The sequence below is a fragment of the Myodes glareolus genome, chromosome 1 (genome assembly GCF_982192425.1).
Source record: "Myodes glareolus chromosome 1, mMyoGla1.1, whole genome shotgun sequence".
Classification (NCBI taxonomy): Eukaryota; Metazoa; Chordata; class Mammalia; order Rodentia; family Cricetidae; genus Myodes; species Myodes glareolus.
Genome location: NC_142026.1, coordinates 11,369,606 through 11,394,030, shown reverse-complemented (window position 1 = coordinate 11,394,030; position 24,425 = coordinate 11,369,606). Strand labels below are relative to the sequence as shown.

The window sequence follows — 24,425 nt, the reverse complement described above, 5'->3', positions numbered from 1 at the left end:
AAGCAAAATCACCCAAATTTAGGGCTGGCTTTTTTTTTTCAATCTTGTCTCTCTCTCCCAACATAAGTTTGCTTGTGTTTTATTTTGCACAAATAGAAATAAAAAGAATAGATGTGTGCTTTTTGTGAAGAACTGATCATGTCATCTTTCTCATTTGCCTGCATCATTGTAAGGAGATATTAGGCTGTTGTCTGAGTTCACCCAGGTGGTTGTAAAGGCTGCTAAGATTACAGGTCCCTGGGTTTCTCTAAGACTCCCACTTTTAGTTGTGACAGCTAAACGAAATATTCTCTGTAAAGTGTTCAGTAAAGAGCTGGGGATCATAAGAGATCAATAAACATTATCTAATGTTATTACTTTTAAAGTCATATTGACTTATTCTCTTTATAAATAGTGTACATTAATATGTGTTTTTCATGCCTTGTTAAATTTTCATATGAAACAATGTGAGAAGACTTGTTTTACGGAACAAATTGTGCCACAAAAATACAGAGTAAAAATTATGAAGGCTCTATGACATTTATACACATTTGTGTGCATAAATTATGGTGAAAATAGCTGTATGCTCTATTGATTATTACACAATCTATTTTCCTTCTTATAGAAGTTATTATATTTTGTTTCAGAGAATGTCTGATTATCTTACCTCACCATTGACCCTGACCCCTTCGAAGAATGACTTTTGTTGTTCTTAAGCTTTTAAGCTTGGAGGCCTTTGTTTTGTTGTGGGTCTGATATTGATTCTATTTATTTGTGCTGATGTGTATTTTATTATCGGTTAATTTTTTATTTGGCAGTTTCACTTACCTGTGCCTTGCATGTTGATTGTCACCCAGCACCACATCTTACTCTGCTGTCTCTCCACTCATTTGTCCTCAGGTTCTCGGCTTTCGGGTTTGTGGTCCTACTCATAGTGAGAAGCATCTGCTTTTGCTTTTTGGGAGGACTTTTGACTAAGGAAAGCCAGTGTGGGTATAAAATGTGTGACAATCTGAATTTTTTTTGTCAAAATTTATTTTTAGAATTTCCAAGATAAAATTTTAGAAAACAATTAAATGAAGCTGAGAATTTTCACAAGGCTCTTGTCTGCTAATACATTTTGTACAATGTTGTGAAACACACATTGTCAATATTCAGTAGAGTAAAGCAATGATTTTATTGTCAACATTGTATCTGGGAATTGCCGTAGTTTTATCTGGCATGGTTCCACATAATGGAGCTCCCCTCCCTTTGGATCTTTCATCCTTACTGGGACTTGGGAGCACTTGGTGAAGAGTATTGGAACATGAGAACATGAGACACCTCTGAAGACCTGTGCTAAATCCTGCTGCTTCTGCTTCTGGGAATAATTCCCTGGAAGATCATATTATCCCAAGGAGAAACGGTTATTAGGTATGGAAACTGAGACAGTAGGACTCATCTAATGGGAGCTCACCAAGGCCAGCTGGACTGGGAGTGACAGAGCATGTGATCAGACTGGACACTCTGAATGTGACTAGCAATGAAGGCTGACTGAGAAACCAAGGACAATGGCATTGGGTTTTGATTCTACTGCATGGACTGACTTTGTGGGAGCCTGATTTGTTTGGATGCTCACCTTTATAGACCTGGACGGAGGGAGGAGGACCTTGGACTTCCCACAGGGCAGGGAACCCTGACTGCTCTTAGTACTAGAGAGGAAGGCGGAGGTGGGAAGGGGGAGGGAAAAGGGAGGCAGGGAGGAGGTGGAAATTTTTAATAAATAAATAAATAAATTGATTAATTGGTTAATTTTAAAAAAGTGCACTCGATCTTTAATTAGAAAACAGGGAGACATGGTGAAAAGCATGGACCTTTGGTCGTTATATGATAATCAGAAACAAAGCTATTTACACTTTTCATTAATAGCAGTGATTAATAATTGCTAATATTATTAGTAGTAAACAGTAAGTAGAAAATAGCAATGCATGCATTGATGTACAAGGGCAAGATGAGTCGAAATCTGGAGACAAGAAGAGGAAGAAATAAGCTGAGCTATAGTTTATTTACTCTGTCCACAAGGCAGTGTGCGACTATAAAACTCTTAGGAAAAGATAGAGAAAGATAAGGAACAAAATAGACAACAAATACCCACAGCCGCTCTTTTACTTTCATTTCTTTCTTTCTTTCTTTCTTTCTTTCTTTCTTTCTTTCTTTCTTTCTTTCTTCCTTTCTTTCTTCCTTCCTTCCTTCCTTTCTCTCTCCCTTCTTTCCTTCCTTTCTCTTGCTTCTTTTGCCAGTGGACATTCTAGGAAATGGAAACAAAAAGCAAAATGAAAATTTTCTATGTTCAATTTTTTTTAAAAAAAAATCACTGGTAGCAAATGAAATGGACGGAGGCTGGAGGACCTTGGACTTCCCATGGGGCAGGGAACCCTGACTGCTCTTCGGACTAGAGAAGAAGGGGGAGGTGGGGAGGAACAGGGAAAGGGGAGGCAGGGAATACATCTTACTGTATTTTAACATGTTCTAGAGTTTAAAAAAAAGTAATTTAAAAGTCTTCCACATTTGAAGAAATGATAATTAGGAACCTACCTGATGATCAGATAGGAGCACTCCAACAAAGCCCCAATCACACAAGTGTCTGTTTTCTATAGTTCTTACTGTGTGGGAGAGTAGAGACATTGCTCAGCCGGCTCTGTTTTCACAGTTGTGGAATGTGTTGAAACATGTCATCTTGGATCCTTTCTTTCACATCTGTATGTGTTTTTTTTTTTTCACACCAGATATTCCTTTTTCAAACTATAACTTTCTAAGTATCTTGAATTCTGGAGATACATTTTTCTCAAGATTTGGACAATGGAGAATATTCATATCTGTTGAATTGATAAAATTATTGTTATTAGAATGATTTCTATGTAGATAGCCACACTATAGAATATAGAGTGTTCAGTGCAACACAGAGACTTTTATCAATAGATTTACTTTTAAAAATATTTTGTCCATCTGCTGGGACCTGACGGTAAGAAGTGAGCTCGTGGTAGAAACAGTGGAAATTATAGTGCCCTCAAAGCAGGGAGTTTGCGAAAGCGGTGTGAGAGAGGAAATGATACACTTCAGGATTGCAAATTGGATGCAGCTGAATTGGGAGCAGGGGACACTGCAGTGGAGCACTTGGCAGATAGAGGAGATATCATGTGGCATATGCCCTGGTAGGCTTCCGTCACACAAACTGAGAGACACTGGTGACAGATTTTGTGTTCGAGATAATAAATATTCAGATTTGTGTTTTAAAGACAACTGTATGACAGTGCGTGGGATGATTAAAATTAATTCTGTTTAGTCAGATGTTTCAGCAATCTAGAAAAATTAATAGTGGTGTAGATTACGATAGTGAGTGACAGTTGACTGCTAAGAACTAAAGACATGAAAGCTGTTAGGGATATGAAATAACATGAGATTGAAAGATTTGCTGGTGGTATGGTGAGAAAGTTATGAGCAGAAAGCAATCCAGCCTCTGCTGGGAGAAGCTGCCTGTTCTTGGTGGAGACTCACCAAATGAGCAGACTTAAGAGGAGTTACTCATCTTTAAATAATAATAGGTTTTACTTTGAAATTTCTAGAATTGATGATCTGTCTATGTGTCTGTAGATTTGCTTGTAGATGATGATGTGCAATAGATACCACGATTTATGGGATTTGGAAAGCTTATAAATCATATACTCTCACCGCACATTTCTTCTTAGAACATTGTTAGAGGAGAGTGGAGGCCCTTTGTCCTGACCATCCGGCTAGCTTACATCCGAAATAATCACACAGAAATTATATTAATTAAATCACTGCCTGGTCTGTTATCTCTAGCTTCTTATTGGCTAACTCTCACATCTTTATTTAACCCATTTCTATTAATTTGTATAACACTACGAAGTTGTGGCTTACTGGGAAAGATTCAGCATGTCTGACCTGGCAGCTCCATGGTGATTCTCTCTTACTCTTCTTTCTTCTTCCCAGAATTCAGTTCTGTGTCCCCACCTACCTAAGTTCTGCCCTATCACCAGGCCCAAAGAAGTTTCTTTATTAACCAAAGAAATCAACACAAATACAGAAGGACCTTCTACACCAGAACATTTCAAATTAGCAAGGCCAAAAAGCTAAATAAGATGTTCTATTTTCATTTATTTTTAATATATGAATTATTGGTTGAATTCAGGCCACATTTGATTGCTCTAACCTTTTACAAGGTGGATACTAGGCAAGCAAATATTTCTATTGGAGAGGGCTGGAGCTGCAGCCAATATCACTGTCATTATGTTTTAAAACCATGCATCGTGAGCAACTCACTATGAAGGCTAAGCATGCATGAACAGACTTTAGTGGCCTAATCAAATAAAACTTATACTGAAGATTATCTCACAGGAATTTAATGATATGCATAATTGTTATTCTAGTGCATGATAATTAGGCAAGTACTTCTTGTAAATGATGATAATTTGTGTGATTTTACCACAGCCAGATGAAGCACTAGCGGAAGAATCTGGCAAAATACTAGGTAAGTAAAGAGGTCAGAGGCAAGAAAGCAGGTTGTTTTCCTCAGTTCAGTGACTCTGTATCCACAGATGGCTTCCAATACGATCCCTCTTGAGGAAAGGAAAGCAGGTGGAGGATGGAGGAGAGAATTAAATTGCAGAAAGGAAGAAAATTAAAGTTAATTTTGTTGTGGGCTGAATTCTGTTCCTCTATAACGATATGTTGAAGCCTCTACCTTTGTGGACCGCAGAATGTGACCTCAGGTTAAATCTGGTTGTAAATGTTAATCAGTTGAGATAAGCTTTCATTGGAGGAGGAGAAGCCCCCTCCAGTGTAAAGATTCTATAGGAAGGCAGTCATGCGAAGAAAGGAACAGAGAGAGCAGCACGTGAGGAAAGAAGGTGACAGTGGTTGAGGCAGCTGTGTGCTAAGGGATTCCTAGAACACAGGCAAAGGACAGCGTGTTCTAACACCCAGTGTGGACAACTTGATCATGGGAGCTCTAGGAGCTTACCGCACCATTTGTAGGTTGAGCCTTCCGCTCAGGTTCTGAGTACTTGATACGTGAGCAAATATTTGCTGCCTGCCTTCTGCTTGCTGAGTATTTCTTTTCCTACTGAAGTTAAGCGTCGTCACTGATGAGGCCTACATGGCCCTTGCCCTGAAGGGCTTTGTTGTCTTTGTCTTCTGTCTTGCTCATCTCCCTGGAAATTGTGTTGCACTAAACACCTGACAGAGTGTTTAAATGTTTTTATTTACATAACTGTCTACTCTATAAAAAGTGAAATCTTAATGGCCAAGAATAACAATACATTCTAAAATCAATGTTTACTAAGTGAAAATTAAAAGAACTAAAACTCTCACCTTGAGGGCTAGAGATGAGGGATATTTTATTTAATAGAGAAACAAAGATAATGGAATGATATGTTTGTGTGCATGCTAAAAAATTGAACGTTTAGGAATCTTTACAAACTAAGAATGACGTGCTTGAAAAACTGAATTTTATGGACTACAGTGATGTTATTTGCATTTTTACCTTCTCATAAGCTGGCTAACTCTCTCTTTTGCTGTTGTAGCCTTTGTAGATTATCAAATTTCATATGTTGTTTATTTTCATGTAAAACCTATAACACCTTTTAACTTTTTATGAACCTTTTAATTTTATGGATCTATAAAATCCAATACATTTTGTAAAGGAACTCACATAATGAGAATGATGGTTTAAAAGTTATGTGCCAAATTGTATACAATTTAAAGATGATAATCCAGGTAGTGATTAGAGATTTATGGACAGAAATGGCATGAAAAATAATTTATGGTAAAATACCTAATGATTGATATATCATTCATTTGAATTTAGCAAATCAGATTCAAATATAAAATATAATAGTTTTACTCTTCACAAACTCTTGCATTATCTGCCATTCCAGACGTTCTACCCCATATTTCATATCCAATTCTATGCAAGGAGACAAGTATACTTTATCTCTTATGTTTCCTTTCCTATACTAATAAAGAAAATGTTGTTATTTGGCATATTCTCCATTCTCAGCTTCAAAGTGTAAGGAAATTAAAAACTAAAATAATAACTGCATTATTTCCCTTTGGAATATTTGATTTAAATTAACTCAAAGAAACTTAATAACTATTCTCTGAATAAATATATAATGCTATTTATAATTAATATAAATATATAGTAAATGTTTAACATGTTAATGTATGCTATACATATTTCTGCATGTATACTTATCTTTGTAGATTTTATTTCTTGATTCTACTATTATTTAGTGTGCATTCACTGTAAAAGAAAAGAAAGTCATGCTGTGCATTGCCCACAGTGTTGCTTATATGCATATAGTTTTCATTTTCGACACCACCATGTCACTGCCAAGTTTAGTATCCGCAGGTCAAAAGCATGTTGCCCTCTGGTGATCCATAGAGTAAAGAAATTAAAACTAAATTCACTGCATGACCTCCTCATTAAAATTGTACATTTTAACTTAAACTCTGTAAAATAACTAAGCAATCAATAACTCAGTGAGCATCTGTAATGAACAGTGTAGATTTCTGGTATTTTAATGGCGATTTAGAATAGTTATAAATGAAAATAGGGGAGGGAAATATACTTGGTTTTATTTCTTTTAATTCCTACAGAAATAATAGAAGGTTAATAAGACATCTACCTCCATAAAATCGGAAATATGAAGAAGCTTTATGTCACCATAGATGGAAAGCCGGCTCCCACTTCCAGGGTTATCTGCGATCTCAGAAAAACCAGAGTAACAAAGTAATGCTCTTTGGTGCTTCGCAAACTAACAGATTTTTTTTTTTACTTTAGTGGAATTTGATTTTATTTTGAGAAGCCTTATATCCTGAGGGTGATTTTCAATGTGCCCACACTGTATTTATTTAATTCTGCTTGAGAATCTGCTACATTCACAAATGTTCACAAATAGATTTCTATAGTTATCTGCCATGGTAGAGACTAGTTTGTATATTTTATTTTATCTGTGTGTTGCAATTTTGGCCTTTATCATATGTGCTTTTGACTGAGATAATCTCCAATTGACAGTCTTACTGTGTGCTCCTGAGGGCTCCTGCAAGTGATTCTGAAGGTAGTTTAGAACCTCCAGTGGTCTTACTGTGACCTTAAGTTTTTCTGAGTTAAATATCCACATGTTGTATTGTTGAGACATTTTCATCATTTCAGAATTATATTCTAATTCTTCTTTGAAAGTCCATGAACAGCATTAATAGGACTTTTCTGCATCAGTGTCTTTCCTCTAGATAACCCTTGTTCTTATCTCTGGGAAAGATTTATCCTATTTTAATCAATGCTGTCTTAAAAAGACAAATGCACGGCTTTTGACAGACAGCTGAGGTGGAGATGAAAAGTGTGTCCCATCTGATGCCTTCATTTCCAAATCTACTGTGAAAATAAATTGAAGGATATGCATGAACTTCACTGCACACACTGAATTGGTGTTTGTGCACTGTTAATTAAAAAACATTAAATAGAGTAAATGTCTGCAGTAGTGAGGAGCCTTTATGCAAAGAGCCCCCTAGCAGTTCAGAGTTAAACAGTCGTCTCCAATGGTTTAAGCATTGCTGGCGTTGCTATGGAATTCCAGAGCTTAGAAGCCAACACAGTGCTTTATGCAACTGAAGGTCCCCAGGCGACACTTGGCAAGCAAGTGTGCTGAGTTTTCAAATGAGAAAGAAGAAATGGTACATATTTTCAAATGAAGGAAACTTACTTGGCTAAGAGTTGTTCTTCTACTAACTTAGCACCACATGCTTCGTGCCTTGTATTCTCAGCAGTGTTTGGCCCCTAACTCACACCTTTTTCAATGCACTTAATGTTGAAGTAGAAAACAGGGTGATATCAACAGAGGGCAGAGACCAGAATAAAACCAGCCAGGCACTTCTTAGTATGTGATCATTCAAGACAGCATTTATGGGGCTGTGAAAGTTCTTAAGGAACTCTGCCTGAACAACCTTAACTAACTGGAACATTGAGTAATTATTTCTCGCCTCTAAATACTTGGGTTTAAAGCAGAAGATCTTGGGGCTACAGCAAAATCAACATACCAGGTGTATCGGAATCAATATAAAACCAGATGCGTCCACCAAACTTCTATTATGAAAATGGAAAATAAAAACCAGCCCCTGGAGGAGGACATGCCAGTGTGAGCAGACTACCTCCTGCAAGGTGGGAGGTGAGGGGTGGGGAGGTGAGGTGTGCATTAGAGATGGCACAGTTCATTGAGTATAGGTTGAATACTGGCAAATCAACCAGGATTGTCCAGAGTGGTGAGAAGGGTCACCAGTTTTGAGCAATGAATGTGAATGATGATGATGATGATGATGATGATGATGATGATGATGATGATGATGATAAACCCATAAAGTTTCAAAAGGGAATGATGAGAAATCTTAGAAAACACAACAAAAAAAGTCACCCATGACTGCTCCTTAGTGAAGGCTGATGGTTTGCACTACACCGGCAGCAAGCCATTGAGTGGAATAAGGAGCTCTATAGTAATCTGAGGTGAACCATTTCTTTTCTTCATTTTAAAAATTTATCTGTCTTATTCTGATTCATATTATTGAAGGAAAGCTTGGTAGTCAAATGGTAGAAAGATTTAATTATCATTTTTAAACATATGCCTCTCCCATCGTTAGTTTTGTTAAGGCAATTTTAAGATGACTTGAAAAATAGTTTGATACTGGAATAGAAATAATTTTTTAACAGGAAAATTGTTTCCTGCAATTGATGAAAGTTGTTATGAAAATACTACTTGCTAAGGAATACTATAACCTAACCATGAGGTAAATGGAGGTTCTCAGAGCTGAGGAATGAATAGCAGACAAGTACAGTGTCTAGTCAAGCAATGACTGGAAATCAAATGCCCTCGCCACCCAAACTATGAGTCAGGAGACATCATTTGAGGAAAACATCTTTAAAATATTCTATACTCTCTGAATTCAAATGAATATTTTTATTCTAACTGCATTTTATTTTTTAGACTCAATGTACATGGACAGCAGAAATATGTGTTTGTACTTGTACATGATTTAGGAACCTTTCTGGAAGTTTGTGCTAAATATTTTAACTCTTTTCTTTTTCATTTATTTTTTTGTTATATATGCAGTGTTCTGCATGCATGTATGCCTGTGGGCCAGAAGAGGGCACCAGAATTTGTTACAGATGGTTGTGAGCCATCATGTAGTTGCTAGAAATTGAACTCAGAGCCTCTGGAAGAGCAGTCAGTGCTCTTAACTTCTGAGCTGTCTTTCCAAACCCTTGTGCTTATATTTTAAAAGAGCCAAACTTTTACACTTATAGAAATATAAAGACTATTCTCTAGTGTTGTAAAGAGTCCTCTTTTTTCATTTGAACAATTTGGTTTATGAATGTGAGCTATTTCTCATCTATTAAATAATTAAAATTAAAGATATATTTTATTTTTTATTATTTTTTAATTAAAATTTTCCACCTCCTCCACTCTTCTCATTCCCTCCCACTTCCCTTCCCCTACCTTCTCCAGTCCTAAGAGCAGTCAGTGTGCCCTGCCCTGTGGGAAGTCCAAGGTCCTCCCGCACCATCCAGGTCTGGGAAGGTGAGCATCCAAATAGACTAGGCTCCCACAAAGCCAGTACATGCAGTAGAATCAAAACCAAGTGCCATTACCCTTGGCTTCTCAGTCAGCCCTCATTGTCAACCACATTCAGAGGGTCCGGTTTGATCACATGTTCCGTCAGTCCCAGTCCATCTGGCCTTGGTGAGCTCCCATTAGATCAGCCCCACCGTCTCCATGGGTGGACGCACCTATTGCGGTCCTGACTTCCTTGCTCTTCATTTGGACCTTGGGAGCTCAGTCCAGTGCTTCAATGTGATTCTCTGTCTCTATCTCTATCTGTCATCAGATGAATGTTCTATGATGATATGCAAGATATTCATCAGTGTGGCTATGGGAGAAAGATGTATTTTATACTTGAAGCTAAACATAACCATACCTGGATTTCAGATATAGCAGGATTAGGTCTATTGCCTACTTGACACATTTTTCTGCTGCTTTGATTATTGTGACTATAGGTCTTTCCCAAATTACGCAACTCACAGAGTTGGCTGACTACCTAAAAACTGTGGGGTTGGTTTTAGTGATACTTGCCTAGTGTATTGCATTTTAGTAAAATATTTTATGACTTAACCATATCTTCAGCCTTTAAGTCTATACTTTGTGCATGCTGTATGTGCATACACTGTTTGTCTGTATATGTATATTTTCTGAGAATGAGAGAAAGTTACAGAGACATGGTGAGAATGTTTATGTGATCTGCTAAGCCAGAAGTGATAGATATTATACATTAAAGCTCCATAGGCGGCTCCTCACTTGGGAAGAAATCCAGGTACACACGCAAAAGGGGAAAAGGAAAACTAAGGAGATTTAGAGAAATTTAAATTTAGTAGAATTTTCCTGAAAGAAAGGAGTTCTATAGCACTGAAAATAATGAATCATCCTAATTATCTTATGGAATTTCAAAATAAGTCTAGGAATGAATGTTTTTCAAAGATAAAGGGTGTGGTTGTGATTGAGCTCAAGGACAGAAAGCAGTTGAAATATCTTTTGAATATTTTGGAAATTTATTTTTGAAATTTTTTAAATTTATGATTCAGTATATGATAGAGCACGATCTCAGTTTATGGATAATCTTCAACACTGTGCCATTGGTCATCAGCTCCAATAGAGCCTTTTCCATCAGCAATGGCGAACTGGTGATGTTTATCGTGGCAGATGGAGAACAGAAGCACTTGTAGGCAAATTGGGAGGAAGCATGATTTTTGAGATTCCAAGCTTAAGAGAAACTGTATTGATCACTGAACAATCTTACTAAAGGCTTTGAACAGTCAGTCATCCCACTTTTCCCAATGCCAACTGTCTCAAATGCCCTTTTGATTGCTGATTTTCTTCTAGTTAACATACTTAAATCAAATTAACAGTTGTTTAATTGGGGTTTGAAGAACTATAATAACCAAGTGAAGAACTTTGAGTTCTCTTCTAGTTTCTATGGATGTAGGAAAATGTCACCAGTCTGTTTTTATTCGTCCCAATCCTAATATTCTTTTCCCATATGTCGTGAGTAAGACTAGGAAGGCACAGCTATCTAGCATTTATAGCAGCATTTAACACCTCACTTCTAAATCATGAAAAAAATTAAAAACATCTCTTTGAGATTCTTTTGCAAGGTGCTCTAAGTTTGAATTCCATGCAATTAATCTAATCATGTTAGCTTTCAGAACCGTCTTTAAGGTAATTCCGAATCGAAGACATTAATATGAGTAAAACTGTCTTGTGAATAATACATCTTAAAATGTTATTATCTATATAATACTTGTAAGAGTTTAATATCTTAATTCTTTGATATTAAACCATCCTGCAATTATTCAGTGCAGGGTTGGATACATTTAAGTGAGCATGATTTTGGCATTCTGAATTTACAAAGTGTTTAAATTTTAAACTCATTGCTTTTACTACAAAAGATTGTTCACAAAATGTACTTTATGAGATCACTGGAGCACATTGGAATATGGGACATTGAAATATGGACTTAAAATTGAAATTACATTAAAATATTGAGTATTGTGTTTAGCATGTAATATTGGCTAGTATATATTATGCACTTTTGTTAAATATCTCAAATAACCAACTAAAACTCCTGTCTTCTAAACAGTCATATTTAACTTCCTTTAACCAAGACTCAGAAAAGAAGATCTTTGTGAAGATCCCCCTTTTAATTGCAGAAATTATTGATGCTGATTTTTTAAGTGTTCTTAATCACACCTGCCATCCAAGGCTCTAATTTTCTTGCTGAGTATAGATAAAGCACTGGTCTTCGGATTTCTTTCCAAATAACTGGGCCATGTCATGAGTGCATTCAAAGACCATGACACTGAAATGTGGGACAATTGTCGTAATAAAGTTTCTTTTCTCTCAATGACTAGCTATGCGATTCTTGCTATAAACATGATTTGAATTTTTCTAAGTATAATTATGACATCAGAAATAATGTTGAGTTGGAGGTGAAGCAAGATTTTAGATAGAATCTAAAATTGCATAATCATACACTCTTCTATCCTAAATTTATTGATTTTCTTAGATGGTTCCAGTTCTTCTAAGTGCTAAATATAGTTCGGAACACAATAGAGACCTTGATCTCAAGAGACCAGCATGTGACTGAAGTTATAATCCAGCAGGTGCTGTAGGAGATAAGTATGTAATAGTGTAGAGCAATTTCACTTATAGTTCCACATGCAGAGTATTTATGTTTTGTCTTTGATCAACAAGGTATACTCATGAATCAATAATAGGCACTTAGAAAGAAATCATTATGGCAGTGCTGGAATACTTGACATATGGTGTTGAACCATGATCTTAACATGTATGTGAATTATAAAGGATGGCATGAGAAGAGATGCATGGTTTCAGATGGGGTTAACTCTTAGAGGGTCTAGACTTATTATTTTTAAAATTTTTAAATTTTTATTATTTTTTGTGTGATTATTAGTTTCTGTCTGTGTGTGTATGGTGGTAGGTGTGGTGTATGTGCATCTATGTGTGTGTACATGTGAATCGAGTGGAGTTAACAGACTTTCAGGTACACTAGAGGGGCTTATATTGTGTGAGTTAGGTTTTTGGTTGAGAGAAAGAGAGGGGGAGAGAGAGAGAGAGAGAGAGAGAGAGAGAGAGAGAGAGAGAGAAAGGGAAAAAGAGTGAGAGGGAGGAAGGAAAGAAAGAAGGAGATTGGTTAGTGGAGCTTTATTCATACAGTCATTTGAGATACTGCCTGGCCTTGAATTCCTGGCATTAACGTTTCCTTCTCAACCACCTAAAGTAGCTGGGACTACAGACAAACACATTTATGCCCAAATTCACTTTCATTCTTAAAAACCATTTTAAAAAACATTTACAATTGACCGTATTAGACAGTTGCCTTATTTGTCACAATAGAAATGATACAACCAAACTTGTGTGTTAAAAACTAACACATTTAAAAACAAACTCTATTGGTTCATTTAATTTGTATTTTGATGTAAGTTCTAATCAAATGAGAAACACACACCTGAAACAAAGGATATTTACAAGAATTCAAGACAATACTGATTCTATACAACCTGTGTCAAAACTGTCAGCATAAATTCAAGTCACACAAGGAAAAGTACACATTTGTATAATTTATCAAAAAGTCGATATTATTTTTGTGCCATGAAATATGTATTCATGAGAAACACGGTGACTCATGTTCGGACAAGATTTGCTTACTTTTAAATATTGATCGCCTTTCTGCAGTGACAGTATTAAAAATAGTAGTATGTGATTTCCATTCCCACTTGTCTGAGGGTGAGCAGAAAGGGAGTTACTTTAAAAATTTTATTTACCTTCAAGAAAGTGTATTCTGTATATATGAACTTTCGTCATATATAATTGTTTTCACATGGATAATTGTATTTCACAGGTTTTTTCAAGTATTTTCATCAAAATAGAAAAAACAATACAAGTACTAATTTATTCTAAACTTACAATTTTAGTCTTTCTTTGTTAATTCCCAAATGTTATATAAAGAAAATAATTTATAATTCTATTTAAATAAGTCAGATGCTGAGGTACCCTTGTAAGGTCAGTGGATATGGAATATTTCAGTGTTGTGTGTGTGTGTCTGTGTGTGCGCGTGCGCGCATGCACGTGTGTGATTTTCTGTGGTTCACATGAAGACCAGAATTAGCTATTGGGCATCTTCCTCGATCCTTCTTCACTTTATTTTGAAGACACGATCTTACTTGGCCTGAGAAGTCATTGATTCAATTTGATTCAACTGGGCAGACTCGTCAGTGTCCTTCAGGGATCCATGGCCACTGCCTTCTTAGCCCTGTGATTACATGTGTGTGCTGCTGCTGCACCTGTTCTTCAAGGCTGTCACACATTCAGACTCGTGTCTTCCAGCTTGTGGAACAGGATGATCATCTCTCTAGCACAGGACATTCATAGTTTACTTGTAAACATAAAAGTCGCTTCTAAATTCAGACAGGTCTCATCATAGAAATTGTCTCACATCTGTTTTCTTGCATGCGTCATAGTGAATAATTTCATTAAAAAGCTGGACTTCTAATTTTCAGTTTTGCCATTTATTGCTACATTATTAAAAATAATCTATATAGTATATCAAATTTTTTACTTCAGGCTTCAGTGGAACTTCTCTTAGGAAGAAATGTAGCCAAGGTTCGCATAGAATGTACTGCCCATTTGCCAGACCCTAGTGCCGTGGAGCAAGGATAGAATTTAATTATAATCAAAACTATATAGCTTATCTGTAGCATTATGTATACCAATGATTAGATCTGTAAAAAAGGAAAGTGAAATTAAAAAGTCTAAAGCAAAGTGAAAGTGTATATGACTGTATGTACCAAGTTATTTAACTGGGAGCTCTGTGCACGGCCAGTCTCAAAGACAGTGGCTTAGAGGAGTACATCTAATTCATCATGTTTTTATCCATACATTATTGGTTTCTTCTTTTGTAGTGGTGGGGAGTAAACTCAGGGTCTCAGACATGATAAGTGAATGCTATAGATAACGAAACAATATCTCCTTACCTTTATTGCAAGTGAGTAAAGGTAATTAGCAGAGATACGGAAGACCTGACAAAGTATGCATACTTATTACAACACATACGTATTCTTTCCATCATTTCATACCTGAGTAATGTCTCACCTCATTTCTACCCTTACCTCTCTCCATCACCAACTCCTCTTATGTCTTCCTTCCCCATCTCAAGGTCATGATCTCATTTTTATTTTCAATACACATGAGTGTGTTTTTAGGAGTGACTGCTTGATATCTCAGACTAGATTTCACATGTCAATATTCTGAAGATACAGTAAAAGTTCTCAGGCAAAATATCATTTAGTTCACCCTTCCTATTCCCAGTTCACTTCATTACCAGTCTTTTCTATTGATTTGAAGAATTGTTACTCATCCATTACTGTGTTACAATGAATAAGCAAGTTTGAATGTGTGACTGGGACTTTGAGGAGATTAAGACTTGTATTTAGAATTAGGCATCTTCATCCTCTGCAAACACATGGTTCCAAGACACAATGGGCATAAATGAGCAGATTGTATTTTTGTATGTGTATATGGGCTGTATATATGAATGCATATGTGTATATATGTGTGTCTGTATGTAGGTAGGTTGTAAACACAAATATAACATATATACATATCTATGGTTATAAATATATATCAATTAAAAAGGGGTATGAATTTGAAAAAGAGGGTACGGCATGCTAAATAGGAGAGTTTGAGGGAGAAAGGCAAAGGGGTCAATATTGTAATTGAATTATAACCTCAAAAAATAAAAGAAATACTTTTAAGTAGCATGTTCCCTATTGCTATTTTTCAAGTTTCCCATCACTATGCAGCCTGACTATCTCTAGAACCCGCCTACCAGTTTCTACCTAAGTGAGCATTTGCTAATGCAAGGAATGAAGAGGAAATGTGACCTGAGACTTGTGCAGACAGCTTGGTTCAGTATATTTTAATGTATCTCATTATTGATGCTTAAGAAAGCACCTTGGTATGTGAGCATAGCAACATATTAGAAACCTTAAATTTATAGTTCTTTCATTTATTTCTAACAGAAAAAACTATCTCTCAGGCTGCCGCTTTAATTACAGTGGATGGCAAAGGTCTGCAGTGAAAAGGCAGCACAAACGGGCTAGATTTTATTACACACAGGGGGATGGTTGAAGGCAGGATAATCTTGGGAAGAAAGATGTTTGCTAATGTTTACATACTTAGCTCCCACTGGCACGCCACCAGCTTGGAGACTTGCTCTGTCCCTCTGATTCTGAGAAAGTGCATCCAGATTCACAGCAAGACTTCAAGGAGCACCAGATGATGGGGCAGATGGCAGATGACTAATTTGGCAAGCCTTGATGAGTGGAAATTGTTTGCTTTAATTGCTTGTCAAGTCCAGTACCTACATTAAAGTTAAGGGCCCAGCACTTGCATAAAAAACAAAATACTGCAATGCTAATTAGGACTGTATCTTAGGGGAGAGAGGCCATAAGAGAAAAATCAAGAGTGAATTCCAAAGAAATGGTAGCAAATTAATATTATTTAAGTCAAATATAGGAGACAAATATGATTTCAAATAATTCACTCATTACTATTCTATTTTTGTATCTTTGAAATAGAAATTTCGCAAAATATAAATAAATGAATGTGAAGAAAGACTACCAAAGAGCATTAATAAAAGTCTGTTTTGCCATTTTATTAATAGTTGATGCTTCATGCATTGAATTTAAATGTATCCTTAATTCATCAAACTTCATAAAGCTAATGCGTGAAACATAAAATAGCAAATAGACATATTAATAAGGTCAAAATTTGTGTTGAAAAAAACCAGATTAGGGAAGAATAGTTCAGAAGCATCATCCACAGTTTGGAGAGCTAGCTCAGTGTGTAAGAACACTTGAGGCTGTTCCGGAAGACCAGATTCCAGCACCCACCTCTGGCAGGTCAGCCTGTAGCTCCAGCTTCAGGATTACACCACCATCTTCTGGTCTCACAGGATACCTGCATATATGGGGCATACACATGCACACAAAAGTACACACAAATACATACACACACACACACACACACACATAAATCTTTAAAATAACCTAATGCACAGCTGAGATAATAAATGAAACTGTGTGTGTATGTGTGTGTGTGTGTGTGTATGTGTGTGTGTATGTGTGTATGTGTGTGTGTGTATGTGTGTAATTTTTGTGATAGTCTTTCAATGTGAAATAATAGTTGAAAGGAGAAAGCTTTTCTGTAAGGGTTATGTTTATATGAAGACAATATTAATAATCTGTACAACCATGTTGAGAAGCTCTCATTATATATTTTGAGACTTGAGGCCAACAATTTTGCATTAATATTGAAACAATAGGAATCATATGAATGATTTTGTTAGACAAGATTTAAAATTACCACAAGATTTTGGTTTCTGATCTTTTTAACTGAATGGTGATTACGTTGGATGCCAGTTGTGAAGCTAGAGCATCCTGTGTCCAAGAGTATAGCTACACTTGTAATTGAATCAAAGCTAAGTAGAATAATTGGTAATTGCATTGGGCCTCACATAGATCTTGATACCTGCAGTTACATTTGAATGATACCCTGGGGAGTTCAGGTAAATTTAGGATTTCTGAAGCTTAAACTGCTGTAAATTTATCATTCAAAGACTTTCTAACAGTGTTGGAAAGAGGTTGGGTGTTGTTAAAGTTGTTTGGGCTGTTGAAGAAGATTTTTCAATTCAGGTTTGATAAACAGCTTTGTGAAATCAATGAAACTTGATGGCTTAAGCATTGTCTTGTATACATTGCCTGATTGTAAAATCGATTGACAAATGAAAGTTGTGAGGCATTCGATGAGAGCTTCATGAAGGGAACCACAAACGATTTTTATGCTTCCATCCAAACTAATTCCTTAAAAACCAAGTCTGTCTCTTAAGATAAAAGCTATGCTTGATATAACATCGATTCTTCTCAGTTCAGATCAAAGCTAAATATAAAGAAATTCCTTACTGCCACAAAAATATTTCCTTAATTGAACAGCATATAATAAAAAATGCTTCAAGATTAAGAGTGTTTGGAAAAAAATATTGTGATGAATGTGACTTTTGTTTATTGGAATATCATTTTTTAAGAATTATTTCCAATTACACTTATAGTAATCTTACAGTAATTTTGAATTTAAGTAAACTATAAACACAACACAGGTTATCTTTATGGAGTTATTAAAACGTAAGTAGTAGCACTTTAAGATATTTTATGGTTTTCTTAATATCAGCTGAATGAGTATTATTTGAAGATATCTTCATTTTAAAAATATTTGTTAATTTTTATTTTATATTTGTGAGGATATTGCATGCATTTATGTAAAGTGTACCATGTTTGTGAAGGTGCTCATGGATTCCAGAAGGCTATGTCCTGGAACTGGAGTTACAGCTAATTTGAATATTTAATCTCTTGAGAACATTTGAATGTTTACATTACATTGTTTAATGTTAAACAGTAAGTTTAACATTACTCTGGATAGTTTCATGTCAACTTGACAAGCTGTAGTCATCTGAGAGGCAGGAACTTCAATTAAGAAAACGCCTCCACAAGGATTGACTATAGGTCAGTCTGGAGGGCATTTTGTAAATTAGTCATTGTTGGTGGGGCCACAGCTAGACTGTGGCTCTGAGTTTTATAAAATATCTGGCCAAGCAAGCAATGAGGAGTCAGCACGTAAGAGACGCCCCTTCATGGTCTCTGTATCAGCTCCTGCTATCAGGTTTCCGAGCTGTTTTAAGTTTCTGTTCTGACTTCCTTCAATGAACTTCCTTCAATGACTTCCTTCGTCAGTGATATGGACGTGCAAGCCAAATAAAGTCTTTGTTTCCCAAGTTCTTTTTGGGTATAGTGTGTCTTCATAGCAATAGTAAAACTAACTAAGCCATGAACTTAAAACTATCTAAATTTAATGCCTTCTTCATGCTATTCATTTCTTTTTTATACAATTGACAAAGCAAGCATTCAACAATATTTAAATATTTCAGTTAGAGTATCAAATGTGAGTACCCCAAATATACTTAGTCTTTCAGACCAAAGATCAGAATGCACTAAATATTTAGGAACCCTCTTAATTTAGATAGTAACACGCTGATTTAAAATACAAGTTTAGGATCATTGGAACTTAAAATAATTAAAATCGACATTTCATAATCTTATATAATAGTTTTTTCACAGATATTTTATTTTTATAGGAATTGTTTTAATTTGCATGGAGCAATAAAATAGAGATAATGGACTAAAGGTTTTCTCAATGAGCTTCTAATGTATAATGCAAAGTAAAGACCTAGTTTTAATCTTGATCAATAACAGATTTCTGTGTGAATGAATTGTGGTCACTACTCTGCTTGTATTGAATATTACTTAACAACAGAATTCATCTTGTTCTAGAACTTGTTTGCTTACAAAGAGGAGATGCCCTACATATCCGGTAAATTGTTCCATTGACCAAATTGAATAATTTTGTGTGGAACGTATAATAGTCAGACAGAGTAGTTGAAATTATTTATGACATAGATCATATAACTTTAGTTTTAATCCTCCTCATGGATAGTATTTTATCCCTTGAGCCAATATAACTGTTATATTGTTGTCAGTGAAAATTTAGCAATTCAAGTCACAGATGTTTGACTTCTTACCTCCTGTACCCAATTTTTCAACCATCTTTTGGATCGGTGCTTCCTTCTAACGTCCAGATCATGACTTAATATAGAGCTTTCTAGGCTGATGAAATGGTTCAGCAGTTATAGTCCTTTTTTTCTAGAGGAGCCAAGTTCAGTTCCCATCACCTTTCAAGGACAGCTCATAACAATTATAACTTCATTTCTAGGATATTCAATACTTCTCTAGATTTCCTCAGAAGTACACACACACACACACACACACACACACACACACACACACTGGCAACCTCTCTTTAATAAAAATAGATCTTAAAATTATGAGTCAAGAGAGTAAGCAGAGATTACACTTTAGTTTCCTGTCTACCCAGACCCGAATTCGAACAATCACACAGAAACTATATTAATTACAACATTGTTAGGCTGCTGGCTCAGGTGTATTTCTAGCTAATTCTTATATCTTAAATTAATACATTTCTATTAATCGATGTATCACCACAAGGCTGTGGCCTACTGGTTATGTTCTAGCATCTTTCTCCTTTGACAGTTTCATGGAATCTCCTCGATTCCATCTGCTTTGTTAATAACCAAAGGCAACAAAGTATATTCATAGAATACAGAGGAAAAAATCCCCACATCACAGGAGTTCAGTCCATAATAAGCAAATTGCTGAGAGCAACTGATCGAGTGCGCACTCCCAAATGGGATGTCTTTATCAGTCCTAATCCACTGCTAACACCAAGGTTTAGAGAACACAGTGGAGAAGAGCAGAAGAATGTATGAGCTGAATAATAGGCCAGAGTGCCATGAAATAAAAACTGCTGGACTTGAAACAACTGTCGTACTCATGAACCCGTACTAAATGGGGTTGCTTACACAAGGTCAAGACAGCCAAACGAGAATAGCCGACAGTGAGAGTGGACATACCCTCCAGGACCACTCTTTACCGTGGAGCTACTGGGAGTTAATAGCTGTTAGGAAGAGTCATTATTTTTTTGAATGTATTCCCACTTGTATGTTTCCAGGGCTATGGTGACTTATCCAGTACCCATGCAAATATCATGAAGATCAACAAAAAGAGGGAATGCAGTTGGGATTGGGTCTTATTAGGAGCAATGTAAGGGAAATTGATGATGGGAAATGGGGTGTGGATATAATACTGTTATATATTACATAGTTTTTATGAATGGAATCATCAGTAATAAAAATATCATTAGATTTAACTCTCTTGCATTTCTTGAAGCAGACCTTAAGATGGTTTGAAGTAATCAAACAAAACTGGTTCAATCCACATGGAAAGTAAAGCTCTGAGAATGTGATTCACACCATGTCAAATCATAGTCTCTGTGGCTATTCTTACTTTCAAAGAAAGGAGCGAAATGTAATCTTTGTTTTTAGTGTATAAATTTCCATATGAAAACTCCCCACTCTGTTACCATACAGAAAGAAAAAGATGGTTTTAGCATGTATATACTATTATTTCAAGCCTGGTATAATCTTTCTTGGAAAACTAAGTTAGATTTGTTGAAGGTTTGAGACCCACCTAGATAACAGGGAATTTCATATAGCCTATGCTATAAACTCTATCTAAAAATAAATGATTTCAGGGAGAAATAGTCTGTATTGTGACAAAGTATCACAGAGTAGGGAACTTACTTTAGTAGTATTTACCTTCTCCCATATCTGCACGTCAGAAATCTAAACGATAGGCATCCCCAGGTTCATATACCTGTTGAGATTCAGTCAGCATCTTCCCTTGCCTCTCTCCAGCTACTAATAATGACTGTCAGTCCATGGCATCCTTTGCATTTTAGATGTTTCATTCCAGCTTTGCCTTTATGATCACAGGGCTGCCTTTCTAGGTAGCTGCACTGCATGGTGCTTCCTCTTCTGGGTGTGTGAATGTCTGTATGTGTAGTATGTGCACATGTGTGTGTAGGTGTGCTCAGACGTACAAGTACACGTGGAAGCCAGAGGCTGATGCCACCGTGTCTGTATTAGCCACTTTCCCACTATTTATTTATTTATTTATTTATTTATTCATCTGTTTGTTCATTTATTCTAAGACCAAATCTCTCACTGAACTTTGAGTTCTTGCCCTTTCAGCTCATAGAGAGAAAGATTTACAGTAGTTATGGTTTCTGAGGGTCTAGTCTATGGTTCTGGGTGCCTGTGGTGAGTCATTGCAACATATCACTCTTGAATTGGATAGGAATATCTCTCTATAGGTTTTGCCTACTGTTTAAAGTTTCCACAACTTCCCAGTAGTGCTGTGGATTAGATCTATAATCATCTTCAAATTTTTACATTAAAATGTTATCATTTTTGGTGTAATTACTAGAAAAACAGATTTTAAGATAGTATTAAATGTTAAGACTATTCCCTCAAGACTTTTTTCTCCTGTCCACCCCTGTGAAAATAACACCAGGCATAGTTACTTGTCATTTCTATATACAGGACATACAATTGTATATGTGGCTTTTCTTTCAATCTATGCCGCCAGCATATTTGAAGTTATTTGTGCTTTACTATCGGATATACTAATTAACTTACTTAAAGAAGATACATTTAAAATACAGCTTTTAAATTATTCATTAATATTGTAAGATTTACATTCCAATGTTTTAGCCTAAGGAAAACTGACCAGTATGTTAAATGGTAAGGACTGTATACATACCTCTGCTGTGAAAAATAACATTAAAATCTGAGGGTGAAAGGGAAAATAGATAACACTACAGACAAAAAACAGACATGTATATGTGTACATTCATGGACTTACATAGAACAAAAACAGGGTTCCACCAATCAAGTATGCATGACTAATATATTTACAAACAGGACGTTATGCTTTTGAACACTCAAGAATATGTATGTGGATGACTTGATTATGGTCAGCATTTTATTACATATCTTATTTGTAGCATAGTTATAAAACATTTCAAATCAAATTGCTTAAAACATTTTAAAGATTGCATAATTGAGGTTGGTCTGCATTTGCATATTTATATCACTAAGATAATATACTGGGACAGCTTATTGTACAGTAGATAGTAAATAACTTTTTAAATATTGTTACTTTCATCTTTCAGTTTTTTAATGTGTAGATAATTACTTTATCAGAAATTTGGGTAGACAATAAATCTTAAAGAGAACCATATATAAATGAAATTAAGTCTTTTTCTCTGCAAACTTTTATATAAGCACAGCAAATGTGATTATTACAAGTATCCCTTTAAAAGATAAATTGAAGAATTCCATGGAAGCCACTCTTTCTTCTTCTTGCTTGACATGTGCTATTAAACAAAACAAAATTAAGTTAATTTCTCTCTGAATGGGTGATAGTCTATGACCCTCAACCGTGTTTTAAATATCTTGAGTTGGGATAAACAATTCAGTAGTGCACTTTGTGTAAGAGAGTGTCTTTGTTCATGTCACATACAGGTTATATAACTATAGGTGCATCTTTGTCTTTTCAGTGTGCGCAGGAACAGAGAATAAACTGAGCTCTCTCTCTGACCTGGAACAGCAGTACCGAGCCTTGCGCAAATACTATGAAAACTGTGAGGTAGTCATGGGCAACCTGGAGATCACCAGCATCGAGCACAACCGGGACCTCTCCTTCCTGCGGGTACAGCTATTTCTTTTTCTCTATTCTTTTTGAGTGGGCATGATGTCATAGCGTGCAAAGCGAGTCCTTCTAGATTAGACATGGTAGCTCTACTCTTCTGTTAGGCAGAGTCTGTGACTGTAGGCAGAAGATAAGCAACAGGGAGGGAGGCACCTGCAGGAAAAGAATAGGAAAAGCAATGCCAAAGTGACTGACGACTCACGTAGATAGCTGCTGTCACCATTAGACTGATAAAAGGATCCTGTCATGGTATAGAGCAGGACACACTGCAAGTCCCTCTTTTCCTGACAGGATGCGGACTAAGAGAGTCAGAGGACTAATCAGATAAGAGTGGGTGGCTTCAGCTTCATCTCTTTTCTGCCTCACTTCTGTCACTTGGGGAAGAGGCCAATGCAGACAGCAATAGTGTCACTCCTCCTAATTCAGGTCAATGCCATTTCTTTTGAAACTGTAAGCAATCTAAGGTAAACTCAGAAGAAATCACAAATAGTTGATACATCTATGTGTTATCTATGAAAATTACATAGCAAACGTGACTTTCTTTCTAGAAAGATAAAGCCTTAGAAGACTCAACATCTGAGCTCTTAGCTCTTATTTCTAAAATGCAGTGTATAGAAACTATCCTAGGCCACACGTAAATAACTGAATGATGCTGAAGTAGAGGAAAACTAAAGGAGAAAGTAAAAATAGGGGCAATGGAAATAATTAGTCCATCAGATCCAAAGAGCGCGCGAGAGACGAGGAATGCCCTGTAATAACTGCGCGAACGTCTTCTGTGTGTTTCACTTGATTTGCGGTATTGCTAGGATTCATTGAAAATAAAAAGTGTGTGTTTGTGCACATATGCAGCTATACATACCTATATCATATATGTTCTTTAAATAATGCAATGTGAAAATATTTATAATTGTGTAACCCTTATAATCTTATAATGAAATTATTGACCCATGATAGCATTCTTTTGAATTTTATCCTCTAGAATATGAAAGATATATATATATTTGTATGTATGTATATATATATATATATATATATATATATATATATATATATATATACATGTTTGTACAACATGGGTCTAAAATTCTTAGGAAATATGTTGAACTCAATATAGTGAATGTGTTTGGGAAAAGTAAAATACACCAGACCAAAATTTCTATGTGGAATTAGAAATAGTTTCTTACTGGTTCCTAAATAGCCTTTGTTAACGCTTATAAATTTTGTGCTAACCCATACACATCTGTAACTTTGTTTTATTATACATAATTTTAATAATTTTCCTTTTACTTGTTAATGTGTTCTGTTCATATATCTTTTGTTGTTCTATAATACAGTCTTAAATGTGACATATATTTATTGTTTAAAAATAATCTTAGCTCATCTATGATAGCAAGTAATGCTTCTTGACTTCAACTTTGTAGACACCGAGAACACACATCTAAATAAATCACATATGACTCCTACCTACAACAAACAGTGCAGTGGAAATGAAGAAAAAGAATGAGGGTAAAGTAAACTATTG

At 35.8% G+C, this 24,425-nt stretch overlaps 1 protein-coding gene across 4 annotated transcripts in view; it reads left to right on the top strand.

Moving 5' to 3' along the window:
- The window catches only part of Erbb4 (erb-b2 receptor tyrosine kinase 4), a 1,041,831-nt gene that overhangs the window by 336,695 nt on the left and 680,711 nt on the right, over nucleotides 1-24,425 (top strand). For all 4 annotated transcript variants that reach the window (XM_085698741.2, XM_085698747.2, XM_085698750.2 and 1 more), the window contains exon 2: nucleotides 22,752-22,903. In XM_085698741.2, coding sequence (XP_085554867.2) covers nucleotides 22,752-22,903 — 152 coding nt within the window. The remainder of the gene's footprint in view (nucleotides 1-22,751; nucleotides 22,904-24,425) is intronic.